Raw genomic sequence first — 24,387 nt, forward strand, 5'->3', positions numbered from 1 at the left:
AGCTCCTAATTCTGGTGCCTCTTCATGTGCAGGGCCAGGTGGTCGGAGCGGGAGAAGCAGCGGCCGCACGCCAGGCACTTGAAGGGCTTGGCCCCCGTGTGCTTGCGGTAGTGCCGGGTCAGCTCGTCCGAGCGGGCGAAGCGCCAGTCACAGCCTTCCCACGTGCACTTGTAGGGCTTCTCACCTGCCCAGGGGACAGCCACAGGTCACACGCGTGCCCAGCCCCCCCAAAAACCCCCCCTGGCCTCTGGAGGTGCCCCCCATCAGTGGCCCTGCCAGGGCTGCCCAGCGTGCACAGCCCAGAGCCGCTGGGGGAGTGTGGCTTGAGCTGCACCACACAGGTCTTGTTCCTCTTCACCCACTCCCCATGCTCCCAAAAACACCCCCAGCCTCTGGGAAACACCCAATTTCCTTGGCACTGCCAGGGCTCCCCAGGGCACACACCCCAGCGCTGCCAAGGGTCTGAGCTGCACCAACCAGGTCCTGCCCCTCTGCACCCCCTCCCACTTTGCCTTCAAGTTCCCGCTGGATTTTGGAACCTTTCTGGCTAAAAACAACTTGTGAATTAGGCTGGGGTTTTTTTTTAATGAAAAGCCAAAAATTCTCAAGGAAGCTGTGAGTGGTGGGAGGCACCAGGAGGAAGACAGGATTTAAATCTGAATTTTAATCTGAAAAATCTAAAGTTTTTTTGAATCCGTCACCCAATGTTGGTGGCTGCCCAATCCCTGGAAGTGCTCAAGGACAGGTTGGATGGGGTTTGGAGCAACCTGGTCGAGTGGAAGATGTCCCTAAAGGATCAGACAGCTTTGAAAGACCCCTCCCAAAGCCAAACCATTCCAGGATTCCATGACCTAATGCTCCACACCTCCGAGTTCCCTTGCCAGCAGCTCTGTACACAACCTATTGTATTTCCCTCCGTGCATTCAGGTGATGTCATCCCCGTGCCCTCTCCCCCTCCCTCCCCAACACACCCATTCCAACCGAAATCCATTCCACCAGGCGCTTCCCAGCCAGCTGGGAACTGGGCTGGAAAAGCCCGCGGCCGCTGCCAGCCAGGCCACGGGGCTGAGCCCTGCCTGCAGCCCTGTCCCCACGCAGGGCGTGGTGCTCTCAAATATTAGTGCAGCTCTCAACAGCCTGAACAGGCAGGCAGAAGTTCAGGGAATGTGCTGACATTCCCGACCTCAAATATTTACCCTTTCCGGGGCCAAGTGCCGGGCGCGGCGGCGGCGAGAGCGCACGTCCGCACGCAGCACGCGTGCACGGGCATGTGTGCCCTGCCCTGCCGTGCTTCCAGGGATTCCTTCCTCGCCAGCCTTCCAGGGAGACCTTCCCATGCTTCCAGGGAGCCCTTCCTCCCACAGGCTGCTCCATGGAACCAGGGAATCCTGGAAGAGCTCAGCTTGGAAAGGACCGCAAGGCGCTTCATGCTCCACCCTGCCCAGACCAGCTTCCACCAACTTCCAGGGATTCCATCATCAGCTTCTAGGGATTCCTTCCTCTCCGTGCTCCCAGGGAGCCCTTCCTCCCACCCACAGGCTGTTCCACAGAGCCAGGGAATCCTGGAATGCCTTCTCTTGGAAGGGACTTTAAAGCCCATTTTCCCCAGACTAGGTTCCACTAGACCGTGCTCCACCTTTCACTAGATCCAAGTCCTCTCCAACCTGGCCTTGAATAATTCCAGGGCTGGGAATGCCACGAGTGGGCAGGGAAGTGACATCAGCCACAGCAAGGTCTCCAGTGCCTTGCCTGCAGTGGGTAAAACACAAAAACATGGATACATGGACCTGGAGGAGGCAGAGCAGCACGAGCACATCCTGCTCCTCCAAAAACCTCTGGATGCTGCTCCATGGGAAAGGGAGAGGGATTTTTATGGCACAGGTAAACACACTGCTTGCAGAGGATTTACAAGGAGTTGGTGGGAGTTTTATGGGACTTGGGACATGCCAAAAAAAAGGTAGGATTTGCCCCAAGGTAGGGTTTTCCCAAAAGAAGGATTTGTCCCAAGGCAGGTTTTTCCCAAAGGCAAGATTTTCCCAAAATTAGGGTTTGCCTCAAAATAAGATTTTCCCAGAGGCAAGATTTGCCCCAAGGTAGGATTTCCCCAAAAGCAGGATTTTCCCAAAGGCAGGATTTGTCCCCTGCAGCCCAGACATTGTCCCCTCCAGGTCACCTGGCTGGGTCAAGCCCAGCGATCCCTTTGCTTTCAAACAATGCCAGGTCGATGTCCAGGACGGAAGCCCAAGGTTTCCCATTGTCCCGGGCTGCCCATTGTCCCCGGAGCTGGCTGCCTCTCCCAGGACAGCACGGCAGGGCGGGCTCAAACAAAGGATCCGAGGTGGCATTCCCGGCCCGGGGGTTTATGTTTAACCTCACAATGGCACCCAGGAAATGAATGGTGGCTCCAGCAGAGGAAAACACCCGGCCATGGCAACGGGAAACCACAAGGAAAAGGCTCCCAGACCACGGACTTCTCAGGCAGGGAATGGGAGAAGGGACACTTTTAACCCTTTGGGTGGTGGAGCTGAGGTAGGATTTGGGGTGAGCCCTTGTTCTTGCAGCTCTGGTGAGGACCTCAGCAAGGCTAAGGCCTCCAAAGCAAACCACGAGGCTTAAAAACATTGGATGCAGAGATCCTGGGCCAGGACTGTAGGATGGCTCTGGATTGGAGTCCCTGCTTTTTGCTCATCCCACACCACCACCAGTTGTCCTGACTCCTCGGCTCACACCCTCCCCCACCTCTCCACCCTTCCCTCTAACAGCAGGGGAAGAAAAGGAGGCAAAGCCACTCGGATTTCCTGCATAACTACTGGGAAACTTGGAAAAAACACTGAGTTTTCCTGGATTTCAAACCCTCCCAAGTTTTCCTGGGTACATCTTTATGTGTGATAGGTAAGGAGGCGCCCAACTCATGGATCCTGTCCTGGGCACAGAGCTCCCAACAGAAGGGACAAGAGATATTTAATTTAATTTAATTTTAAAGCCCTGATCCAGACTGTGATAAACCCCTATCAGCACCCAGCTCTGGGACAATATCCTTCCTGTTCCTTTTTCCAGCCCTTCCGTGCTGTTTTCCAGCCCCCTCATCCCCAGCCCCTGCCAAAGAAACATCATGGCTCACGCACAAAGCAAAATTCTTTGTTTGAAGGGCTGATAAGGGGAGGAAGGAATGGAGCCAAGAGCAAGAAGCAATTCCCAGCCGCAGAACAGGGTTTGGTCGTTGTTCATAAAAAAGAGAAGTGAACTCTGGGCCTGGCTTAATTGCTCTCAGTAAAGATCAGCCCTCCTATAAAAGAGATTTATGAGGGCACTGATGGTTCCTGGACTACCTGGGGATCTGATAATGTTTCAGGTATAATAAATGTCTTAATGAGGGCGCCGGGGCTTGAATGCAGAGTGTCACGGAGCTGGGACCAGCCCAGGGGAGCTGTGCTGGGCTGCTCCCAGCTGGGGTCCCTGCCTGCACCCTCAGGAATGGGGGCACAGCCCAGCCCCTCATGGACTGGGAGCCCTTCCCTGTGTGGGTTCAGAGGGAGTGGAACTCAGGGGGACACGAGGGGTTCCTCCCTCTCCCTGGGAGCCCTGGGGTGGGGTTTGACACAAAAGAGATGCCCTGGTCTCCTCAGAGATCCTAAATGTGCAGCACAGGCCTTAGCAGCCTTCCTGTAGGATCAGCAGGATCAGCCCTGGGCAGGACTTGGGAGATCTCAAGGGAAGAGCTCAGAGTGACAAAAAGTCAAAGAACAGATCAGGCTGGGAGGGACCTTAAATCTTGCACCACATCCCAGGCTGCTCCCAGCCCCAGTGTCCAACCTGGCCTTGGGCACTGCCAGGGATCCAGGGGCAGCCCCAGCTGTGCCAGGGCCTGCCCACCCTCACAGAGAACAATTCCCAATTCCCAATATCCCATCTAACCTTGCCCTTTTTTGGGGGGGGTTGGTACCTGAGGCTGGCAGCATTTCCTGGAGCTGCTCTTACCTGTGTGAGTCCTCTGATGTGCCTTCAGGTGGGAGCTCTTGGTGTAAACCTTTGAGCAACCTGCAAGGACAGAAAAAAGCACAATTCCCCTGTGAGAAAGGGGCCCTTGCTCAAACAAACTGTTGTTTGAGGGGAGGGACAGAGCTGGGCCGTGTAAATAAGCCTGGCTTGGGCTCAGCACTAACTAAGCAGCGTTTCCTCTTAAGACAGACTTTAACACCTCCTCCTGCCACCCATGGCAATTGTGCCAGGAATTAGGGAGGGGGACAGTCAAGCAGAGGTTCAAACCCCCCTTCCACCACCAGGAAGAAAAGACTTGATTCCCCCACGATTGTGGCTCTGTGCTGCCCTGTCTCATAGCTGGTATGACTTTGCAAGGCTGGGTTTTGTAACAGTCCTGGCCCAGCAGACGCAGTAGCAATGTTCCAGGAAGCAGGAAGCAGCCAGGGACAATCACAACTTGGCTTCCAGGACCCAGAGCAGAGCCAGGGGGAAGTGTTTTCACAAGACCAGCAAGAACAGGTTTCATCAAAAGACAGGGTTTAACAGAAACACCATGACAGGGGAACAGTTCCAACAGAAGGTATCTCGAAAGGAGTCAGTTTAACTGCTCTGAAGTTTAAGTTGGATAAAGCTTAAGGAAGCTTCTGCTGCTCTTTCTGGCCCTGCTGCTTTGTGTTTTGATGAGGACATTCAAATATGAATTTGAATTTCTATGACCTGCACAAGCAGCTTGGGGATGTTTTTATCCCAGTGTTCCCACCCAGCCCAGAGGAGCCTCCTGCCCTGGATCAGCCCTTGGTCCTGTCCTGCTCGGGTGGGGCAGGAGCTGCTTTTCTCCTCCTTGGCAGGAGGGACAAGGGCTGGTGGCTCCGTTCAGTTTTGCTTCTGGTGCTCTGAAGCTTTGGCAGCCCCTCACATCTGGGAGAGAGATCATGGAATCAAGGCATGGTTTGGGTTGGAAGGGAGCTCAAAGCTCTTTCCATCCCACCCCTGCCATGGCAGGGACACCTCCCACTGTCCCAGGCTGCTCCCAGCCCTGTCCAGCCTGGCCTTGGGCACTGCCAGGGATCCAGGGGCAGCCACAGCTGTGCCAGGGCCTGCCTATCCTTACAGGGAACAATTCCCAATTCCCAATGTCCCACCCATCCCTGCCCTGTGGCAGTGGAACCATTCCCTGTGTCCTGTCCCTCCATCCCCTCTCCCCAGCCCCTCTCCAGCTCTCCTGGAGCCCCTTCAGGCCCTGGAAGGTTCTGGATGGGGGCTTTACCAGCAGGTCTCCCATATTCATCTGGTTCCAGGTGTGAAGTCTCCAAGCCCCCCTCACCTCCTCACAGAGAGCAGGTTGGTGAGAATTCCTTATCATTATTCCTGACTGGAGCCAACTCCAGCTGAACCTTTGAGGGAGGGATCACATGGACCCCTGCTCCATCTCTGCATGTACAGACCCAGGATTTATTCAGCACAGATTAGGGCATATATATATATATATATATACATATATATATATATATATATATATATATTTTTTTTTTTTTTTTTTTTTTTTTTTTTTTTTTTTTGCACCACAGACCAAAATCCTGCTAAAACCAGCTTGGCCTTGGTGCAAATCCTGCAGGATGAGCCTCTGAGCAGTCAGACACGAGGAGTGTGTCTCAGGTCTAATTGCACTTTCATGTCCTCACCACGACCAGCAGAAGGTAAAAAATTCAGCACAAGCCATCAACCACTGGCAGCTTCTGGCTCAGAAAGTCCCTGATCCACAGGATGCCAGAGAGTGGGAAGGTGTGAGCACAGAAAGCAAATAGAGCCCTATTCCTATGCAGCTCCTGGCATCACGGCTGGAGACGGGATCTGGAGCAGGCAGAGCCTCTGGGCTGGCCTCCAGCCACTCCCATGCCAGGGAAAGGGTCAGTAAATCTCCCTGAGGCAGTTAGGAAGTGACTTTCCTCATTCCCACACCCCCACGGGAAAACTGTTTGCTAACCCACAGCTGGTCAGCCCTGGGGATGGCCCAGGCAGTGGGAGGTGTGCGCTGGCCCTGGGAGTGGCCACTTCCAAGCCCTCCCATGGCTCTCACTGGGATCTCTCAATGGGATTTGCTTCCCTGGTGTGTGCCATGGAATCCCAGACTGGTTTGGGTTGGAAGGAAAGCTCATCCAAGTTCCACCCCCTGCCATGGGCAGGGACACCTTCCACTATCCCAGGCTGCTCCAAGTCCCATCCAGCCTGGCCTTGGACACTTCCAGGAATCCAGGGGCAGCCACAGCTGCTCTGGGCTAATCCCCAGCTTGAGGGCTTGGAGCAAACTGGGAGAGTGGAATGTGTCCCTGTCCATGACAGGAGGTGGGATTGGGATGAGATGGCCTTTAAATGTCCCTTCCAGCCCAAACCATTCCATGACTGCCCTTCCACAGCTCCTGCTGCAGCACATGGAGCCATGGAAGGCTGGCACAGGGTTCAGTTCATTGCCTCTTTGGAAGATCAGAACTCTCAGAGAGAGTCCAGCCGGGCTCCTGGTGGGAATTCCTTGCTGGTTTTCCACCCACTGTAAGAGAGAGGGAAAGGAAGGGGGAATGGGAATGGCAGAGTGGCTTCAGTGGCTGCTCGGGGTTGGGAAAGACCAGAGCAAAGCAACAACTCAGGAGCAGATTCCCAGGAGCAGATTCCCAGGAGCCTCCCTGGTTTAGGAACTTTGCTGAGTCACTTTTGCCAGAGTGTAAAGGGAGAGGGAAGGGGACAAAGCAGGAACCACACCATGCTGGTGGGATCAACCCCTTCTATTCCCTCCTATGTCCCTGGGGCTCCATGCACAGCTTCATCCCAAAAGGATCTCAGTTTATCCTCCCTGGAGGCTCCTACCCATCCTCAGAGACCGCCCAAGTCCCCCGTGAGCACACCTGCGTAGTCACAGTGGTGGATCCTCCTCTTCTCCAGCTCGGGGTTGTTGCGCCGGTTGTACTTGGGGGGCTGCATCACCACGGGCCCCTGGGAGAGGCCCCCGATGCCGTTGGGCACCGGGGGCATCTGGGACGACTGGACCAGCTTCAGTCCAAAAGTGGCTTCGTAGGACGGCGGGGGAGAGATGGTGTTGATGAGCTCGGGCTGGTTCTCGGGGCTGCCAGGCTGCGAGTTGGGGGGCGAGGGGGGCAGAGTCACCCCCGGGGTGGGGTACAACTGCCCGGAGATATTCCCGAAGCTCCCCTGTCCCTGGGCCACATGTGGGTACTGCTTGAGGGGCCCTGCTGGCTGCACAGGTCTGTGTGCCACGCTGGCCACGGAGCCCGTGGACATGGTGACCCCGCTGAGGCAGCTGATGGCCGTGGTGCTGCTGGAGGAGGACGCCAGGCTGGGAATGTCGGCGCTGGCGGCGCCCAGGGGCAGCTGGAAGAGCTGGGGCTGCTGCGGGTGGGCGGACAGCGGGATCTCCGCGGGCATCTCCTGCTTGATGAAGATGTTGTTGACCGCCACCGACTGGGGCATGCTGAACACGCTGGTGAAGTCGGGCAGGGTCTGCGTGGGGCCGGAGGAGGACGAGCAGGGCTGGGAGAAGCCGGTGCCGGGCTCGGATTTGATCTGCGGGAAGGGGGCCATGGGTTTGGGGGGCCGGTAGAGCCCCGTGCGCAGGTGGGTGGTGTCGGGCAGGATGACGTTGATGTTCACGCTGTAGGGCGCTGAGCTGGGCTTCTCCGTGGAGAAGAACTCGTCCACCACCGAGGCGCTCTCCCGGCGGTACTTCTTGTCCGGGAGCATTGGCACGGGCGGCGCCTCGCCCGACAGGTACTTGTCCATCTCCGAGCGTGCCTGCGGCAGAGACACAGACACGGGAGCTGGGAAAGGTGACCTTGGCAGCCAGCGGGGCGAGGCCATCGTCCAGCGGGGATTTGAGCGAGCAGGAAATGGAGACACCAGTGGTGACGGCTCAGGAACCCGAGCTGAGGTGATTTAGCTCCGGGTCTGACTCAGCCCGGCTCCCCACGGCTGAATCAGCGTCCTCTGCCCCACTTCCCCCCTCCCTATCTCCCTGATAACACCGGGCAGGTGGGAGGGGATGCAGGTAGGACAGAAACCAAACCTGATAGAGGGAAGCAAGCTTTGGGTGCAAAGCTTTGGCCACACAAGCAGCAGGATGGAGCACTAGGAATGAGATGAATCCAGCCAGGATCACACCTCAGTCAGGTTGGATCTGCAGCCCACCTCAGACATGCTGGCTCTGTCTCCTTTAAACTCATCAGCCTGAGAAGTGTTTTATCCTGGGACAGTCTCTTTAATGAACGGAGTAATTCTAGGACAGTATCTTTAATTAATTGGGAATAATTTGGGCCTAGAAATCTAAGTGATGTTGCCACTAATTCAGTGTGTTCTGAGCCTGAAATGGGAGCAGCTCTTGCCTTCCTGCCGCACCTGGGCAGTGACTCAGCCCTGGACTAACCTTTGGCTTAGTTCTGGTTTTACAGAGCTGTTTTCACAAGCCTGGCTCCTCCAAGCTACCAGAACCTCTGGCTCTGGCTCCTTCCCCTCCTGGTTCCCGCCTGCTGGGGCATCCCACTGGATCCAGGCCCAACAATCCTTCAGGATTGCTTCCTGATGGAGCAATCCTCGAGGAAATTCATCCTCTGCCACTGGGTGACTCAGGTTCTGCTCACTGCGGTCGCAGATCCCAGCACTAAAGCTCTCGTGCGGAGCTCCAGCCCTTCACTGCGTGGTTCTCCACGTGTCAAAGCCCTCATTCCCACGGAGAGCAGCTGGAAAAGGACCAGGCTTCCCTGGCAGAGCCCGGGGCGCACTCCAGGAGCAGGAGCTGAGCTCAGCCCACGCCCTGAGCCGAGGCTTCCAACCCTGAACTGTGTCACCACGGTGCCATGGGCCAAAGTCGGCCCTGCTGCCTCCTCAGGGCTCCGAACAAAGCTGGGTGGGAGCCAAGAGATTTCCACGCCCTTTACGGGGAAAGGATCACGGAGCTTCCAGCTCATTCAGAGAGCCTTTGCACCTCTGGGTGCCGTGCTGGCAGCACATGGCTGAGCTGGCTGTCACCCAGGCACGGGGACAGCCACAGATCCACCCCGGGCCACTCGGGAAGGAGCTCAGGGAGGCCGGGCTGGGCAGGGCCACGCTGTGTGTACACAGCCTGCTGGGAATCCTGCAGAACTGGGGAATTGTCACGTGTGGAAAGGACCTCTAAGGGCATCAACCATCACATGTCTGTCCTCGTCAAATGTGGAGGTGCTGGAAGTTCCTGTCCTGGTCAAAGGAAGCTCAAAAGTCCCCCTGGAGAAGAACCTTGGCTCAGGCAGAGCCTAAAGCTACTTGTGGTGTTATGGGGCATCCCAAGTTGGATCCACAAGGATCATCCAGTCCAGCCCCTGGTCCCACACAGGACACCCCAACAACCTCACCCTGAGTGTCCAAACATTCCTGGAGCTCCATGCCCATTCCCTAGGGAGCCGGGTCAGTGCCCAGCACCCTCTGGACAAGGAACCTTTCCCTCACATCCACCCTGGCACAGCTCCAGCCATTCCTGGGTCATGTCCCTGGTGCCTGCCCTCCCTCTTTACCCCAAGGCATCAGCAGGGAAGGGAAGGGACTTGGAGAGCTGCAGCTCCATTCCATCCCCATGGAGAGCTCCAGCCCCTCCCTGCTCCTCGCTGGGCGGGTTCCTGCCTCGGGAGAGCCATGGCACAGCCTTGGAGCCCAGCCCTGGGCACTCCTGGCACTGGGCTGGCACGGGCCAGGTTCCCTTGGGAATCAGCTGCCCCGGGCAGCTCGGGATGCCACACATTCCTGAGCCATGAACGGCCCCACTTGGCAGGAGCAGGGGCAGGGCAAGTGCTGGGCGCCTTTTCCTTCACACTTCCCTTATCTCTGGCATTTCACTTTCTCACCTCCAGTTCCCAAGGGAAGGTCCTTCTGCCCTAGGGGACCAGGCAGATGGAAATGGGGAAAGGTGTGGAGCTCAGAGGGCCTTTCCAAACTAAAGGATTCCATGGAGGACCCAAATTTCCATGGAGGGTGATGGCTCAGGTTTTAGCTTTTATATTTTTCAGATTCCATTCTACCTTAGTGTGTGGGTCTGGGCTTCACATGAGGGCATGGTGAGCTCTATGCACAGAGCAGGGAGACAAAACAATTCCTTCTCTAGCTGGGGACCAAGGACAAATGATCCAAATCTCAGGCCCAAAAGCACAAACAACGTGGAATGAAGAGAGAAAAACAATCAGGATGGAACTTAATAGGCTGGAGCTGTAATTGAACAATTAACTCCAATATGCAAATGGGGCCAAACTGATCAAAGTGAGAGCCCCCATGAGCGGTCGGGGATTTTGTGACCATTTTGGGTTCACCTGGGGTGCAGCCCTGGCTGGGCCCTTGTGCTGCCCAAGGTGGATCCATTGAGGCCTTTTAAAAAATCCCTGCTTGGTTCTTTAGCTCTGTCCAGCCTCTATTCTAGGGCAGCCTTCACAAGGCATCAAGAGCCCAAATTTCCATGGAGGACCCTTGTTTGGCATCACCCAACCTCGCTTCCTCCAGAACCACCCCTCCAAGCAGAGCCAGTCTTTTCCTGGTCTTTCCATTAAAAAAAACCCAGTAATCCCCCTTCAGGCTCCTGGAGAAAGGGGTGGTAAGGAACAGCAGTGGCTGCCAGCAGGCAGGAGGACACCATCCCTGCCCCACTGCTCTGTGTGTGTGCAGGACCTGGACAACAACAATCCCACCCCATGGAATGCCCCACGGAGCCACAGTTCCGCAGGAATCCCCAGCACCAGCGGGACAAATGGGAACTTTTTGTTTGTGGCTCAGAATTACCTGGAAAACTCTGCCCGGCCGGGTGCTGGCACCTCTGACCCCAAAGCACTTCCCAGCCCGTACCCAGCCCAACCCAGAGGCTGAGGGGGCTGGGAAGGGGCTCAGCCTGGAGAAAAGGAGGCTCAGGGGGGACCTTGTGGCTCTGCACAGCTCCTGACAGGAGGGGACAGCCGGGGGGATTCAGGATCTTACCCCAGGGAACAGGGACAGGAGGAGAGGGAACGGGCCCAGGCTGGGTGGAGAGTGGGAAAATCTTCCCCAAAAAGGATTGTCCAGCCCTGGCTGCGAGTCCCCGTTGCTGCAGGGATTTAACAGCTGTGTGGATGTGACATCTGGGGACATGGGTCAGTGGTGGCCTTGGCAGTGCTGGGGAATGGTTGGACCTGATGATCTTAGAGGGCTTCTCCAAATTAGACAATTCCCTGATCCTACAAAGTCCTCAGGTCAGATCAGCACACCTGAGGGGACCAAGTGCCACTCAGGCACTCGGGTGCTCGTGGTTGTCACTCCTGTCACAGCCCATAGGGACACACAGGCCAAGGAGGTGACAGTGACACACTGACACGGGACTGGCAGAGAGGGAGGAATGTGTCCCAGCTGGAAGCGGGGATGGAAGGAGGGAGTGGGTGGGGAGTGGGGAATGTCCCAGCTCAGTTTCTTGGGGACTCCTGTGTGTCCTCTTCCCACCAGGAGCAGGAGGGTGCAGGGGAAGGAATGAGGGAAGCCACTCACCTCCAGGATGAGCGGTGGCATCCGCTGGTCCATCCTCATGGGGTGCAGCTGTGGGAGGCAGGGCTGGGTTAGTGGGGGGTTGTCCTTGGCTTGGCCACCCCAAAGACCCCCACAGAGTCCCCTGGTGAAGGAAGGCAGCACCCCCAGAGCCTCCCAGAGCCCCTAGGGCTCCAGGTGTTCCCCCTGCCAATGGTGTCTCCTCCCACCCCACACCTCCTGCCATGGAAGCAGCTGGTGGCTGCCCACCATGGGTTGGTGGTTGCCCACCACGGTTGGAGCCTTTCCAAGGAGGAAAAAGGAAGCCTCTTGGAAAGAAGAGGCAAATGGGAAGTGCGGGGCTCTCCTGAGGAGACTGAGGCACAGCATCCTAAATCCCTTTATCATCCCCACACAGACGATGGTGTGCTCACAAATGTCCTGCACCTCTCCCTTCTCCTGCCTCCACCTCTCCCAGGTTCCCACAGAGGGCTGAGGGCTCTTCCCAGATCCCTCAGGCCCAGATCCTTTCTCCAAGGGCAGTGTTCCAAACAGGCCAAGAAGAGGGGAAGAGATCTAGGATTCCTCCAAATCCCAGAGCAGTATTTAGCAGGCTCCTGCGGGCTCGCTCTCATTCCACATGGTTCTCCTGCTCACTTGCAGGAGAATTTCATATCTCAGAGCTGGAGACCCCACGTCCTCTGCCTGTCCCCCTCCCATGGGACAGCAGTGACCTGCAATGCTCAGCCCATCCCCTCCTCCAGGAATGAGCCATTTCCCGGCTCTTTCTGGGGCAGGATTGAATTTATCCCACACACAGGGTGCTCAGCTCTTCCCCACAGTGCACGAGATGTGAGCTGATGGCAAAAGGCCTCGGAGCCTTGCAGATGAAGAGCCACCAGGTTTTCAGTGGGATCACAGGCCCTCACAGGCATGGCCAGGCTGTCCCTGCCATCCCTGGGGACCGGGATGAGGGCAGGAGGCACCAGACACCCCCGACTGCATGGCCACAGGCTCCAGCAGCCACCAGAGTCAGCAGCAGCTCAGGGAAAAGAGGAGACACCAACAAACCTTCTGGGAGGCCAGAGGGATTGGGATCGTTCACAGAATCCCACAATGGTTTGAGCAGGAAGGGACCTCAAAGCTCATCCCATTCCATTGTCCCAGCCTGGCCTTGGAGACTTCAGGGATCCAGGGGCAGCCACAGCTGCTCTGGGAACCTGTGCCAGGGCCTGCCCACCCTCCCAGCCAGGAATTCCTTCCCAAAATCCCACCTAAGTCCACTCTCTTTGATTTGCAGCCATCTTTACATGTCCAGGAAGGGAAAGCCAACAAGAAGCTCCTCTCACACAGCCAAAGCACTGAATTCCAGAGGGATTTTCCCCCCAAAGCCACCCAAGTTTGACCCTGGAGAAGCATCTCCTCAACTTGGCAGAGAAAGAAAACCAAAATAAAAATGAGGAGAAGGCACAAACCAGCACTTTGTTCACTCCAGAAAGGCACAGGGCACCAGCTTGTGTGTCTCTACACTCAGCACACCCAAACCTGGTGACCAAAGTTCCCTGGAGGATGGGATAACCTCAGGATAATCTGGGAGAGCCTCAGGATGTGAATCCCCCACCCCCAGTAAAACCAGTGGCTCAATGAAGAGAGCAATGCCATCCCACCTCTGCAGAGTGGATTTTCCAGGAGCAGGATTTTCCAGGGGTTCATAGTGGTGGACATGAGCCCCTCCAGCCCCGGCAGTTCCCATAAATCCTGCAGGAGCCTGGGATTTATCCCTGGATCAGATGTCCCAGGCTGGGGGAGCTGTTATCAGCACAGAGATCGATTCAAGCAGAGTCCAACACAAACATTTCTTGGCAGGCCCCAGATAAACCCGGATTAACCACGAGCACGGAGAGCTGGGCTGGGGCTGGGGGTGGGACTGGCTGTCCCCTGATTAAACACCTCCTAATCTGCAGGTGATAAATGACAAACGGCCGGGGAGGAACATCAGGTGTTGTCACCGCCCGGGCAGGAGGAAAAAGGTGTTTGCTAAACAGGCAGCAGCTCTGAGGGTGGCACAGGGAGGGGCTGGGGGCACGTGGGGGCATTTCAGCAGCCCTGTGCCCGCTCCTGCCCATCTCCCAGATGGGAGATTCCCTCCCAGCTGGATGCAGACCCAGCCCCCAGCGTGGTGCTGTCACTGCTGCAAAGAGATTTGGGGACACGGGGCAAGAAAAACGTCACCTGTGTCCATGCCGGGCAGGCAGGAGCACCCAGAGCTGAGAGGAGCATCTGAGGGATGTGGAACTGCTGGAGGACTTCCAGAGGAGGCCACGGAGCTGCTCCAGGGCTGGCAGAGCTGGGGGTGCTCCCCTGGAGAGGAGAAGCTCCAGGGAGAGCTCAGAGCCCTGCAGGGCCTGAGGGGCTCCAGGAGAGCTGGAGAGGGGCTGGGGACAGGGGATGGAGGGACAGGACACAGGGAATGGCTCCCACTGCCACAGGGCAGGGATGGATGGGATTTGGGAATTGGGAATTGTTCCCTGGGAGGGTGGGCAGGCCTGGCACGGGTGCCCAGAGCAGCTGTGGCTGCCCCTGGATCCCTGGCAGTGCCCAAGGCCAGGCTGGACACTGGGGCTGGAGGAGCCTGGGACAGTGGGAGGTGTTGGGTGGTCTCCACTGTCCCCCAGCACAAACCAGTCCATGAGTCGATGATTCTGGGGGCTGAAGGGATGGGGGAGCAGCAGGAGGTGGCTCCAGCAGGAAGGGGGGCCTGTCCCAGGATGAGGGACCCCGGGGGCACAGGTGTGGCACAACAGCCCAGCCCGGGCTCCTGCTCCTCCCTGCACCTGCACCAAACTCCAGCCTCCAAGGGAATCAGCAAACAATGGGCAGGATAATCATCAATCAACCCCCCTGGCACGGCCCTGGCAGTGCCCCTTTGCAGGCTCGCTTTATAAATAGCCTGTATTTATATCCAGATTTGGTTCAATATCAGCATTTATTGTCTCCTGGTTAAATATTGACCTGGGTAAATATTTGATCCTCTGATCATTTAGGTTTGATACCGACCTGGATCGACGTTATTTTCTGTTTGTTCCTCAAGTCTCCTGGAACTCTCTGTAAAACGGGATTAGCAAAGGGGCTCTTCCTTTCAAGTGCCCAACGTTTGGCTGCTGTAAACAACAAAGCCTGTCCCAGGTGGAATCTGAGCTCCCGTGGGAATGTGCTGGGCCCAGGGAGGCCCTGGATGGGCTCCCCTGCTCCAGGGGCTCTGAGCAACTCCAGGGTGAGCGGCTGCCCTCGAGGCACTTGTGGATTATTTGGCTTGGAAAACACCTCTGAGGTGACCAAGCCCAAGGTTTGCATCATCCACTCCAGACATTTCCCCTTTCCCTGCCCCAGTTCCCTGCCAAAGGATGTCAGAGCCCATCCTGCCCCAAGCTGGGTGTTCAGAGCACTCCAGGATGAGGTGCTGCCCCCAGACCATTCATGGAATTTCGTTCATTTTCCACATTTCTGCCCACGGATGGCCCAGGAGATGGGGAGGGTTATTCCAGTGCTCCATCCTGCCCTTGTGCTGGAACTCCCTGAGCAGAAGATGACTTCCCAGGAACCAGGGAAGCTGGGAATCTCCTTCCAGGCAGCCCCACTCCCAGACCTGCTGGCTGTGTTTGCAATTCCTTCCCTCCAGCAGCTGATAAAGGCTCCCTCAACGGCAGTACACCTCAGGAATTTATCACTGGGATCATGCCACAGTCCCAAAGGCCAAGGGAGCCAGGGAAAAAACAGCCTCATCCAACTCCAAGGTCAAGGGGCTGGAAAGGAGCAGCTGGGAACAGCAAGGCTCCAGCAGCAAGCAGAAACCTTTCCAAAAATAAAGCCATAAATGGATTGAAAAAGAACAAAACCTTGGAGACACGGCACCCGGAGCGGGAAGGGACACAGGAGCATCTCCAGATGTGAGGGTGGGGGAGTCCCATGTTGGCTTTGGGGTTGATCCCCATTTTTGGGGTAGATCCCACTTCTGCAGAACCACCGAGAGCCACCTCGGCCCTGGCTGGAGCTGGAAGGAAGGTGGGATTCAGGGATGGCCTCTCCCTCTCCCATCGCTTCACCCGGCATGAGGAGACCTCTCAAAGCGTGGGAAGGGAGGATATGAGGATTTAAGGGAGCTGGACCTCCACAGCTTTCAGGATATTCCCATTCCATGATTTCTGAGCTGCTCCTGCTCAGCAAAGGCTGAGGTGATGCCCCTGAAAGGCAATGGAGGTTTTCCATCAAAGCTCCATCAAAGGCTGATCTGGGCTGATTCCTGGTGTGAGCTGCTACAGCCCCTTGGAGGGATTTTTGGGAAAAATGAAATTATTTAATGTCATTTCAATTCCTGGAAGATCGAGAGGCTCCGAGTTGCTCCAGCCTCAGCCAAAACACTCAAGGAACCCTGGATTACACAGGTACAAATCGGTCTGGATTTGGAATTAGCCAGGAGCAGAGGCCCCTGCAGCTTCACTGCTCCTTCTGGACTCAGCTCCATCCCAGAACTGCCTCTCCCTGACTCTTGGATGCCACAATCCCCAGGATTACCTGGACAGATTTATCCACCTGTTCCTGGCCACAGGACACCAGGATTGGCTTTGAGCCTTCCAGTTCCCCCAGCTCCACGTCCCTGCCCCAAGTGCTGAAGGTGCTGTGGGAGAGGTTTGGAGCTCCCAGGGATCATCCCCGGCTGGTGGGACTCACTCTGCCTGCCTCAGCCCCTGTGGCAGCTCGCTCTCCTCTCCAAGGCACGTTCCCAGGGGCTGACAGTGCAGTGAGTCACTGGCTGCGTGCCGGAGCTTGTGGAGCCCTCCTGGCATCCAGATCCCATCAGAGAGGCCACAAATCCTGTTCTTCCCAGGAGAAGCACCGGGCAGACCCCAGGCAGGTTTCACGTGCACACAGCAAACCCCCCCTCCATCCCTGTGGCCCCAGGTTCCCCTCAGAGCAGTTGGGAAAACAGAACAAACCCTGAGGCAGCCTTGGGTTGGGCCAACCCTTCCCCAAAGCCTGGACATCCCCAGGCCAAGGAGATCCTGCCAAAACAGGGACTGAGGGGCACACTGCAGCAGGGCCACTCCTGCCACGTGTCCTGTGCTGAGTATTTCATGGAATCATGGAATGGTTTTGGTTGGAAGGGACCTCAACCATCACCTCATTCCACCCCCTGCCACGAGCAGGGACCTCTGTGCTCCTGGTGTGGTCCTGGGAGCAGAATTCTGGAGTTTTCTCCAGATCCAGGGCCTTCCACCCAAACCCTCCCTTTCCATGGTTTCCTTGTGTATAAAGGAACCCTCAGTTGCTGTTAATTAAGGGAAGCTGATTATGGCACAGGCCAATAGCAGCTCCCAGGAGAAGGCTCTGAGCTCTGGAGAAGCTCCAGCAGGAGCATTTGGGAGCCTGGGCATTGCCAGCTCTGGGAAACACAAGGACTGGGACACTCCTGGCATCCCCAAGGGGATGGCAAACCCCAAATTAATGGATTTGAGTTCCTCCCGCACCACAGAACCACAAAACCCCCAAATATTGGAAGCTTCCCAGAACAAAACGTCCTGAAGTGTTTTGGATGAGCAGGTGGGGAGATGCCCTGGTTTTCCCAACAAATTTGGGGCTTTTCCACAGCTTAGAGAACATCAAACCTGCTCATTGTGAGGAATTTGAATATATCCAGCCATTCCTGGGTTTAGCTCCCTGAAATATGCCTGAGGAGCAGCACAATTACGATTTTGTAGAGACAACATGAAAATATTTTGGGAAGATAAATACACAACAAAAAACCCATGGATGGATGGGCTGGAGAGCATCCACATCCTCTGGCCTCTCCATGATGGGTTCAGATCCATGAGATAAATCACCTCAGGTGTGAGGGATTTGATAAGGGATGGATAATACCCTGATTTTTGGGATAAACCTGTGCTTTCAGAGCAGATGCACCGGGATGAATGCCTTGCCGTTCCCTTCTCCTGCTTGCACCGAAAAACCTACAAAGAGCCAGGTCCTGAAATGCATTTTAATACTCACAAATCCTGCTCTGGGTGGGAACTTGAAGCTCCCTCCCCATCACGCTGAAAACAATAATTTTCCAAGAATTCTCGCAGCGTTTCTGAACTCACTGAAAGATTCTTTGTTTGAGTTTCAAGCCAAGCTCGAACGGGGCTGAAGCTCTTTGATGTGGTAAACAGCCCATGGGGGTTTTTTTGGAGGGTTTTCATGCTAGCTCAAGTTCTGAGAACATCTGAATTGTAAACACGAGTTCTCCAATCCCCAGAGCCCGGCCGGACCCTGTGACTGCGGGAATTCGCCAATGGAGCAGGAGGAAAGCAAACACTGTAATCGAGCTCCCGGGACGCTCGTAAGTGCGATTATTTGCAGTGGATGGGTTGGATAAAAGAACTCACTGGAGCAGGGAAGGAGAACAAAACAGCGCCGGGAGGTGACCGAACAGGTTTGAGAGGGGGAAAGCTGCACGGGCCAGAAATGCATTCCCCAAAGGCCGGGGAGCGAGTTCAGGTGTCGGGGTTTGCTTCCCGCACCCCGCTCCGGAGGAGGCGCAGAGGCAAACCCGGGGCGCCCCGCTCGTCCCCTCCTTCTGCAGCTTTCCAAAAAGGGAAAAAACACCAACCCACCGGCACTTTTCCAGCTGATCCAAGCCGATGGCAGGCCGCAGGGAGGAGGATGAGCACACCTGGGATCCTCGTCTGTGGGACTCAGATTCAGTCAAAGAGAGAAACTGAGAGTTTCTAGCCAGGCAAAAGGCTGGGAAAGAGCTGGAGAAGAATGTAAATAATTCTTTATCTCTCTTGTTTTTCACATTGTTTACAGTTAAGTTCTATCACTGTGTGCAAGCACTGTACACCAATGCACTGACTTGTTTTCACTTTCAATGGAGTTGGCCCTCACAAAGCTCTGGATAAAAGAACAGTGTATTTTGAATAAACCGGAGTTTTACTCTCACAACCTTCTGATCTGCTCAGAGCCTCTTCATTCCCATCCTGCCTCGACAGCAACACTCGTCCCCTTCCCGAGCAGAACAATCAGCCTTTGTCCCCCGGGACACCAAGCTCAAAGCTCGGCTGAGCAGTTCCACGGAGCGGCCCCATCCTGCTGCTCCTTCCTTCCTGCCCCTCGCTCCCTCCTGGGGAACTTGGTGGGGTTTGGGGCCTCCAGAAAAATCAAATAACGAATATTGGGGATGAACCCCCCCCACATGTGCTGGGTTGGGGCGCACTGGTTTGACCCTGAGCTTCCTGCAAGCTTTGGAGCTGCTCTGCCGTGGGACCAACCCCTGGCACACCCCTGGGCTGGGGACTCGCCTGAGGGTCTTCCTGAAAAATTAGAGGGATAAATGGATCCTTTCGGGGAATCTGTCCCAGTTCCTTGTGGCCCTGCAGACACCTGCCAGGCACAAAGCCCATCAGACTTGCAAATCCATGGGCTGGGATCAGCTGATCCCAAAGCAAAACAGAGGGAAGGATCCCTCCCTCTGGAGATGCCTCATGCAAGGCTCCACCAGCTCCCAAACCCATCCTCGTGCCAGAGGGATCAGGTTTTCCCATTCTTCCTTGGCAAGATTTAACGTCCCATCTCTCCCACCCCATTCCTGCACACCCTGGAGGCTGCCCAGGCTGCCAGCACCCTTTGGAAATGGATTTTGCACGCTTCCATGGAATTTCTGAACCCTTCTCCAAAGCCAGGAGGATCCCCAAGGGAGGGAATTCTCCCCAGGCATCTCATTCCAGGTCCAGAGCAAAATTCCAAGACAGCCATCTCCCCTTTCCCTGCAGAAAAGCCAAATTTATTCCCTGTCTGCAGCTCCTGAGATTCCAAGGAAATGAATCATCCGCTGGGAGCTGTGCTGGGCACTCCAACAACTCTCCTAAAAAGTAAAGGAGCTTTATTTATGGAAGGCAGGACTCTCCTGGCCCTGACCAGGAGCCATCACCCTGGTTCCAAGGCCCTGGAGCAGCAAGAAGCAGGAAAAGCCATCCCTGCTCCAAGGGACAGCCACCCTCAAGCCACCACAGCCACATTCACGACAAGGATGCAGCAAAGGAGGTGCAGGACATGGCACAGGGACAGGGCAGGATTGAAACAGCTCCTGAAAGCTGGAGCATTCCTAAAAATGCTGCCTCCAGCTTCTCCTGTGATCCAGGAGCAAAACCCCTGCCAAGATAAAGTCAGAGGAGCACCACAGCACTTGCACCCTGTTCCACAGCTCTTCCCCGCTGCTGGAAGGGTCTGGCAGTGCCATTCCCAGCACTGAGGAGGTGAAGTGCCAGGAAAAGCTCTGGGAACAGCACTCTCCTCGTCCCATCTGATGTGTCCAAGCACCCTCCAGATGCTGGAGATGTTTTATTCCTCCTGAGCCCCCCCAGCTCAGAGGGAGCCAAGGACAGGGTGGGGAAGTGCCTGTGGGGCAGGAACTGGGATCAGGGGACACAAAGGGAGCCCTTTGCTGCTGTTCCTCAGCCTGCAGCCAAGGAAAATCCCTTTCCACACTCATCACCACCTTCCTGGTTTCCCAGCACAGCCTCAGCCCCACTCACAGCTCACCAGCCCCACCACAACTGCCCTGGGGCCTGGCACAGGCAGGAAGGGGTTAATCCGAGGGACAGGGTCGGGGGTTTGTCCTTCTGTCTCTTCCCAGCAGCTCCAGAGCCTCCAGCATCAGAATTCCCAGCTGGAGCCACGGAGACAGGGATTGCCTTCCCAAACCACCAAGGACAGTGGGTGGCAGAGCCACCTCCCCACAGCCACAGGGGAGCCTGGAGGAGCCAATTCCTGCCCTGTCCCTCCGGCCCCGGGTGATCCCAGGGTGCTTCCCTGGCCCCAGGTGCCCAGGAATGCTGTGGCAGCCAGATGGGAACAAGGAAAAATCCCCCAGGCCCCTCACTCATCCAGGAGACCTGACAGCCACACAAAGGGATCAGCTCCTCCTCTCCTGAAATGTTCCCTTTATTATTATTATTATTATTATTATCATCATCATCATTATTCCCTCCAGCATCAACCACTGGAGATTTAAAGAGGAAAATGCTTTTTCTGGCTGATCTGACTCAAATCAGGAAGGAAAAGTCCTTTCGTCTCATAAGCCCTTTTCCCTCCTCTTTTCTTTGGTTTGTTGTTTTTCTTTTGGTTGGAAAAGCCAAGGAAAGGGGAAAATTTGATTGGAAATTCCACAAAGGCTCTCTTTCCGCCTGAGTCCAATCCAATAAAACTTTCAACAGCAAAGAGCTCCCACCTGAAAAGCAATTTTAGGGGGATATATGGCAGTGGGACTTCAAAACCACAGGAATAATTTGCCCCTGCCTCTTCCCAAGCTCGGGCAGCCAGAGCAGCGGGAATTGCCCCGAGCTGGAGCCTGACAGGTCAGAGCCTTTGGCAGCAGCCTTGTCAAGCTGATAAAAACCCTCTGGAGCAAAAGCTTCCAGCTGCTCCAGCCTCCAGGCACGGCTCCCGCAGCGCCACAGCCTCTGGAACTCATCGGGAGAAAGGGGCCGGGGTGTGGAAGCTCCAGCCGGGGCTCTCGGGGTGTCCCAGCCCTGCTCCCTGCCTGCCTTTGGGGATCCGCGGGGTCTGCTCAGCTCCACAGCTGCTGTCCCGGGATCCCGCTGCCCAGAAAGGGACACAGGACGGTCGGTGACAAAGGTGACACCTCCAAGGCCACTCCTCAGCTGCCACCACCCCGGAGCAAAGTGGGACCAAACTGGGAGGAGAAAGCGCCTTTCCCTTGGAAGCACAGCAGGGATGGGGGGGGTGAAGGTGTCCCCAGCCATGGGTGTCCCAAGAGATGGCTCAGGGCCAGCCATGGCCGTGGCCACATTGCCTCATCCCACCCGGAGGGAAAAGGCAGGAAGCCAAGCTCACCCTCTCCCAGCCTGTTTTGGGGGGTTTGGAGGGAGCTGACAGCTTTTCCCCCCGGGCAGGCCCAGAGACAGTCCCCAGCTTTCCAAGAGCCACCACCCAGCTCTGATCCTGGTGATCCCCAAAGCTCCACGGCGGAGCAGGAATCCCACAGAGGAGGAAGGAATGGCTCCCCTGTTTGACCCCACACCCACGAGCGCCGCTGACAGCCCCTGTGGATCCCGGATCTCCAGGAAATCCAGGGATGGGGACACGGCCTCCACCTCCGGCTGTGGGACACTGGCCCAAAATGGCCCTTGGCACACGGGTGACATGGGGAGCAGAGCAGGGCAGCGGGCAAGGGCCCCACCCTGGCTGGTGCCACCCACATGGGGTGTCCTTTCGGGGGTCCCTCTGGGGGAGCAGCCGGGTGGGGGTCCCTGGCTGGCCCCGGAGCCGGGCCTGGAGCGCTCCCGCCCCGATCAAAATGGCGCTGGGGCCGTGGGCTTGGGGTTAATCATTACCCCGGGCACCCCGCGCCCCACGGAGCGGGAAAAGGGGAAACCTCGGCTCCAGGGTGGGGCCCGGCCTGCCTCACCCTCCTTCCCAGCAGGAAGAGCGGCCGCAGGCTCCGGTGGGACACGGAGCCTGGTCCCCCAACATGGGGTGGGCAGCAGGGCACAGCACAGAGGTGGGCATGCGGGAACATCCCAAAGCCTTATCCGAGTCTTTATCTGGGGAAAATGCTGCCAGGGAATCTCAAGGAGCATTCCTTCCCGGCCGCGGTGGCGGAAAAGTACAGAGAATAAAATGAAATGGAAAATAATGTCCCGTGTCCCATCCAGCACACGCAGGCACAGCAATCCAGATCCCGAAACCTTTCCCGGTGGGAGAACCCCTGGACACCCCCTGGCCTGCCAACCCCAGGGACAGGGATTGGACCCTGGAGTGGGAGCAGAACCCACACAGGCACCGGGGAGTTTTGAAGGCAGACGGGAGGCAAAAAACCCAAACCAAAATTCCCAAACAAAACCCAACACGCCCAGGAGAGAACCCAGCGGAGGGGGAAGCGGGAGCCGACAGAGCCACGGAGGTGTCGCAGCAACGACGGGAAAAACAAAGCAGAATTCCGCCCTAATCCCCAGGTTTTGGGGAGGCTCCGCTACCTGAGCGGGCGGGAGCGGCCCCTTACCTGCGCCAGGTCGGGAGGGGTCTCCAGGGGCCGGGAGGGGGCTTTGATGTCCTCGAAGACCGGGGTGTCCTCGCTGGGGTCCCCGGACATGCTGACGGGTTTGAGCGGTGCCAACACCGCGGCGTCCACCAGCCCGCCGCTCATCCCCCCGCGCCCGCACGGGGACGGGCCCGGGAAACGGGGGAAAAAGGGGAGAAACAAGGAAGGGGAAGGGGAAAAAAAAAGAACCCTGAAGCGAGGCGGAGCGAGCTGCGCTGGTGGGAGGCCGGCGGCGGGTCGGGAAGGCTTTACCTGGCTGCGGGAAGCTTTACCTGGCCGCTGGAGGAGGAAACGCCGCCTGGAAGCGGCGCGGTGATGCGGAGCCAATCAGGCTCCCGGCGCCGGGACAGCCGCTCATAAAAGGGCGAGAGGGTGGCCCGGGGCTCCGGCAGGGAGCTCGGGAAGCTGCAGCACCCCCAGACCCGACGCCAAGCTCTGTCGCCAGGTGTGCTTGGACAGGGAGCTCAGGAAGATCCCGCAGCCCGGGATTCAATCCCAATCCCAAACCCGAGCAGGTGGCTGGGGTCTGTCACCAGCCATGACCCCACACAGAGCTCAATACGATCCCACACCCAGGATTTGATCCCAAATCCCAAACCCAAGCTCTATCACCAACCATGACCCCACACAGAGCTCAGGATGATCCCACACCCAGGATTTGATCCCAAATCCCAAACCCAAGCTCTATCACCAACCATGACCCCACACAGAGCTCAGGATGATCCCACACCCAGGATTTGATCCCAAATCCCAAACCCAAACTCTGTCACCAGCCATGACCCCACAACGTGCTTGAGAAGCTCCAGCGCCCCAGGACTCAAATCTCAACCCCAAGCTCTGTCACCAGCCATGCTCCAACAGGGAGCTCAGAAAGCTTCTACACCCTGGGATTCAATCCCAATCCCAACCCCAAGTGGGTGGCCAGGAGCTCTGTCACCAGCCATGATCCCACACAGAGCTCAGGACGATCCCACACCCAGGATTTGATCCCCAACCCCAAACCCAAGCTCCATCACCAGCCATGATCCCACACAGAGCTCAGGATGATCCCACACCCAGGATTTGATCCCAAATCCCAAACCCAAACTCTGTCAACAGCCATGATCCCACACAGAGCTCAGGACAATCCCACACCCAGGATTTGATCCCAAATCCCAAACCCAAGCTCCATCACCAGCCATGATCCCACACAGAGCTCAGGACAATCCCACACCCAGGATTTGATCCCAAATCCCAAACTCAAGCTCCATCACCAGCCATGATCCCACACAGAGCTCAGGATGATCCCACACCCAGGATTTGATCCCCAACCCCAAACCCAAGCTCCATCACCAGCCATGACCCCACACAGAGCCCAGGAAGTTCCAGCACTCCAGGATTCAATCCCAATCCCAAACCCTGAGCTCTTCCAGGAGCCTCATCAGCCACAGGACCCAGCCAGCTCCAGCACCACCAGGATGGAGGGGTCATTCCCCAACCCCGAGGCCTGGAACACCCCCCCAGCTGGGACACTGTCCCCAAACGGAGTCCCCTGCACTGAAACAAGGGGGATATTCTAGTTTTTTACAGACATGGGTACTTTTCAATGAAAAAATGCCATTTTTCCATGAATGGGTCAATTTTGCAACAAAACTAATTTTGAGACGAAATTCCTGCTTGCTCATACTTCTCATTCCCACGGAGAAAAAGTGAAGGGTCAAAACTAAAAGGGAAGGATCAAAAATAAAAAGGACAAACCCAGAAGGAAAAGAAAAGCAACAGTTGCAAAAGCACAGACAGGTAGGAGGGCACAGGGTTCA

The 24,387-nt window shown here is 56.5% G+C and overlaps 1 protein-coding gene across 1 annotated transcript; it reads right to left on the minus strand.

Moving 5' to 3' along the window:
• Window positions 1–5: 5 nt before the first annotated feature.
• Window positions 6–22,651, minus strand: LOC110467912 (Krueppel-like factor 5). The gene is made up of 5 exons (XM_077786579.1): window positions 22,550–22,651; window positions 11,515–11,562; window positions 6,879–7,782; window positions 3,979–4,038; window positions 6–184 (listed from the first exon to the last, which is right to left on the minus strand). The coding sequence occupies exons 1-5, from the start codon at window positions 22,637–22,639 to the stop codon at window positions 6–8; spliced, it is 1,281 nt and encodes a 426-aa protein (XP_077642705.1). The 5' UTR covers window positions 22,640–22,651.
• Between the last annotated feature and the right edge of the window lie 1,736 nt (window positions 22,652–24,387).

Source organism: Lonchura striata, chromosome 14, assembly GCF_046129695.1.
Source record: "Lonchura striata isolate bLonStr1 chromosome 14, bLonStr1.mat, whole genome shotgun sequence".
NCBI classification, from domain to species: Eukaryota; Metazoa; Chordata; class Aves; order Passeriformes; family Estrildidae; genus Lonchura; species Lonchura striata.

Coding starts and splice junctions, on each gene's coding strand:
- LOC110467912 (XM_077786579.1), bottom strand. CDS start 22,639: ATGTCCGGGGACCCCAGCGAGGACACCCCGGTCTTCGAGGACATCAAA. Junction 11,563..22,549: donor CCCCTCCCGACCTGGCGCAG/GTAAGGGGCCGC, acceptor TGCCTCCCACAG/CTGCACCCCATGAGGATGGA. Junction 185..3,978: donor ACATCAGAGGACTCACACAG/GTAAGAGCAGCT, acceptor TCCCCTGGGCAG/GTGAGAAGCCCTACAAGTGC.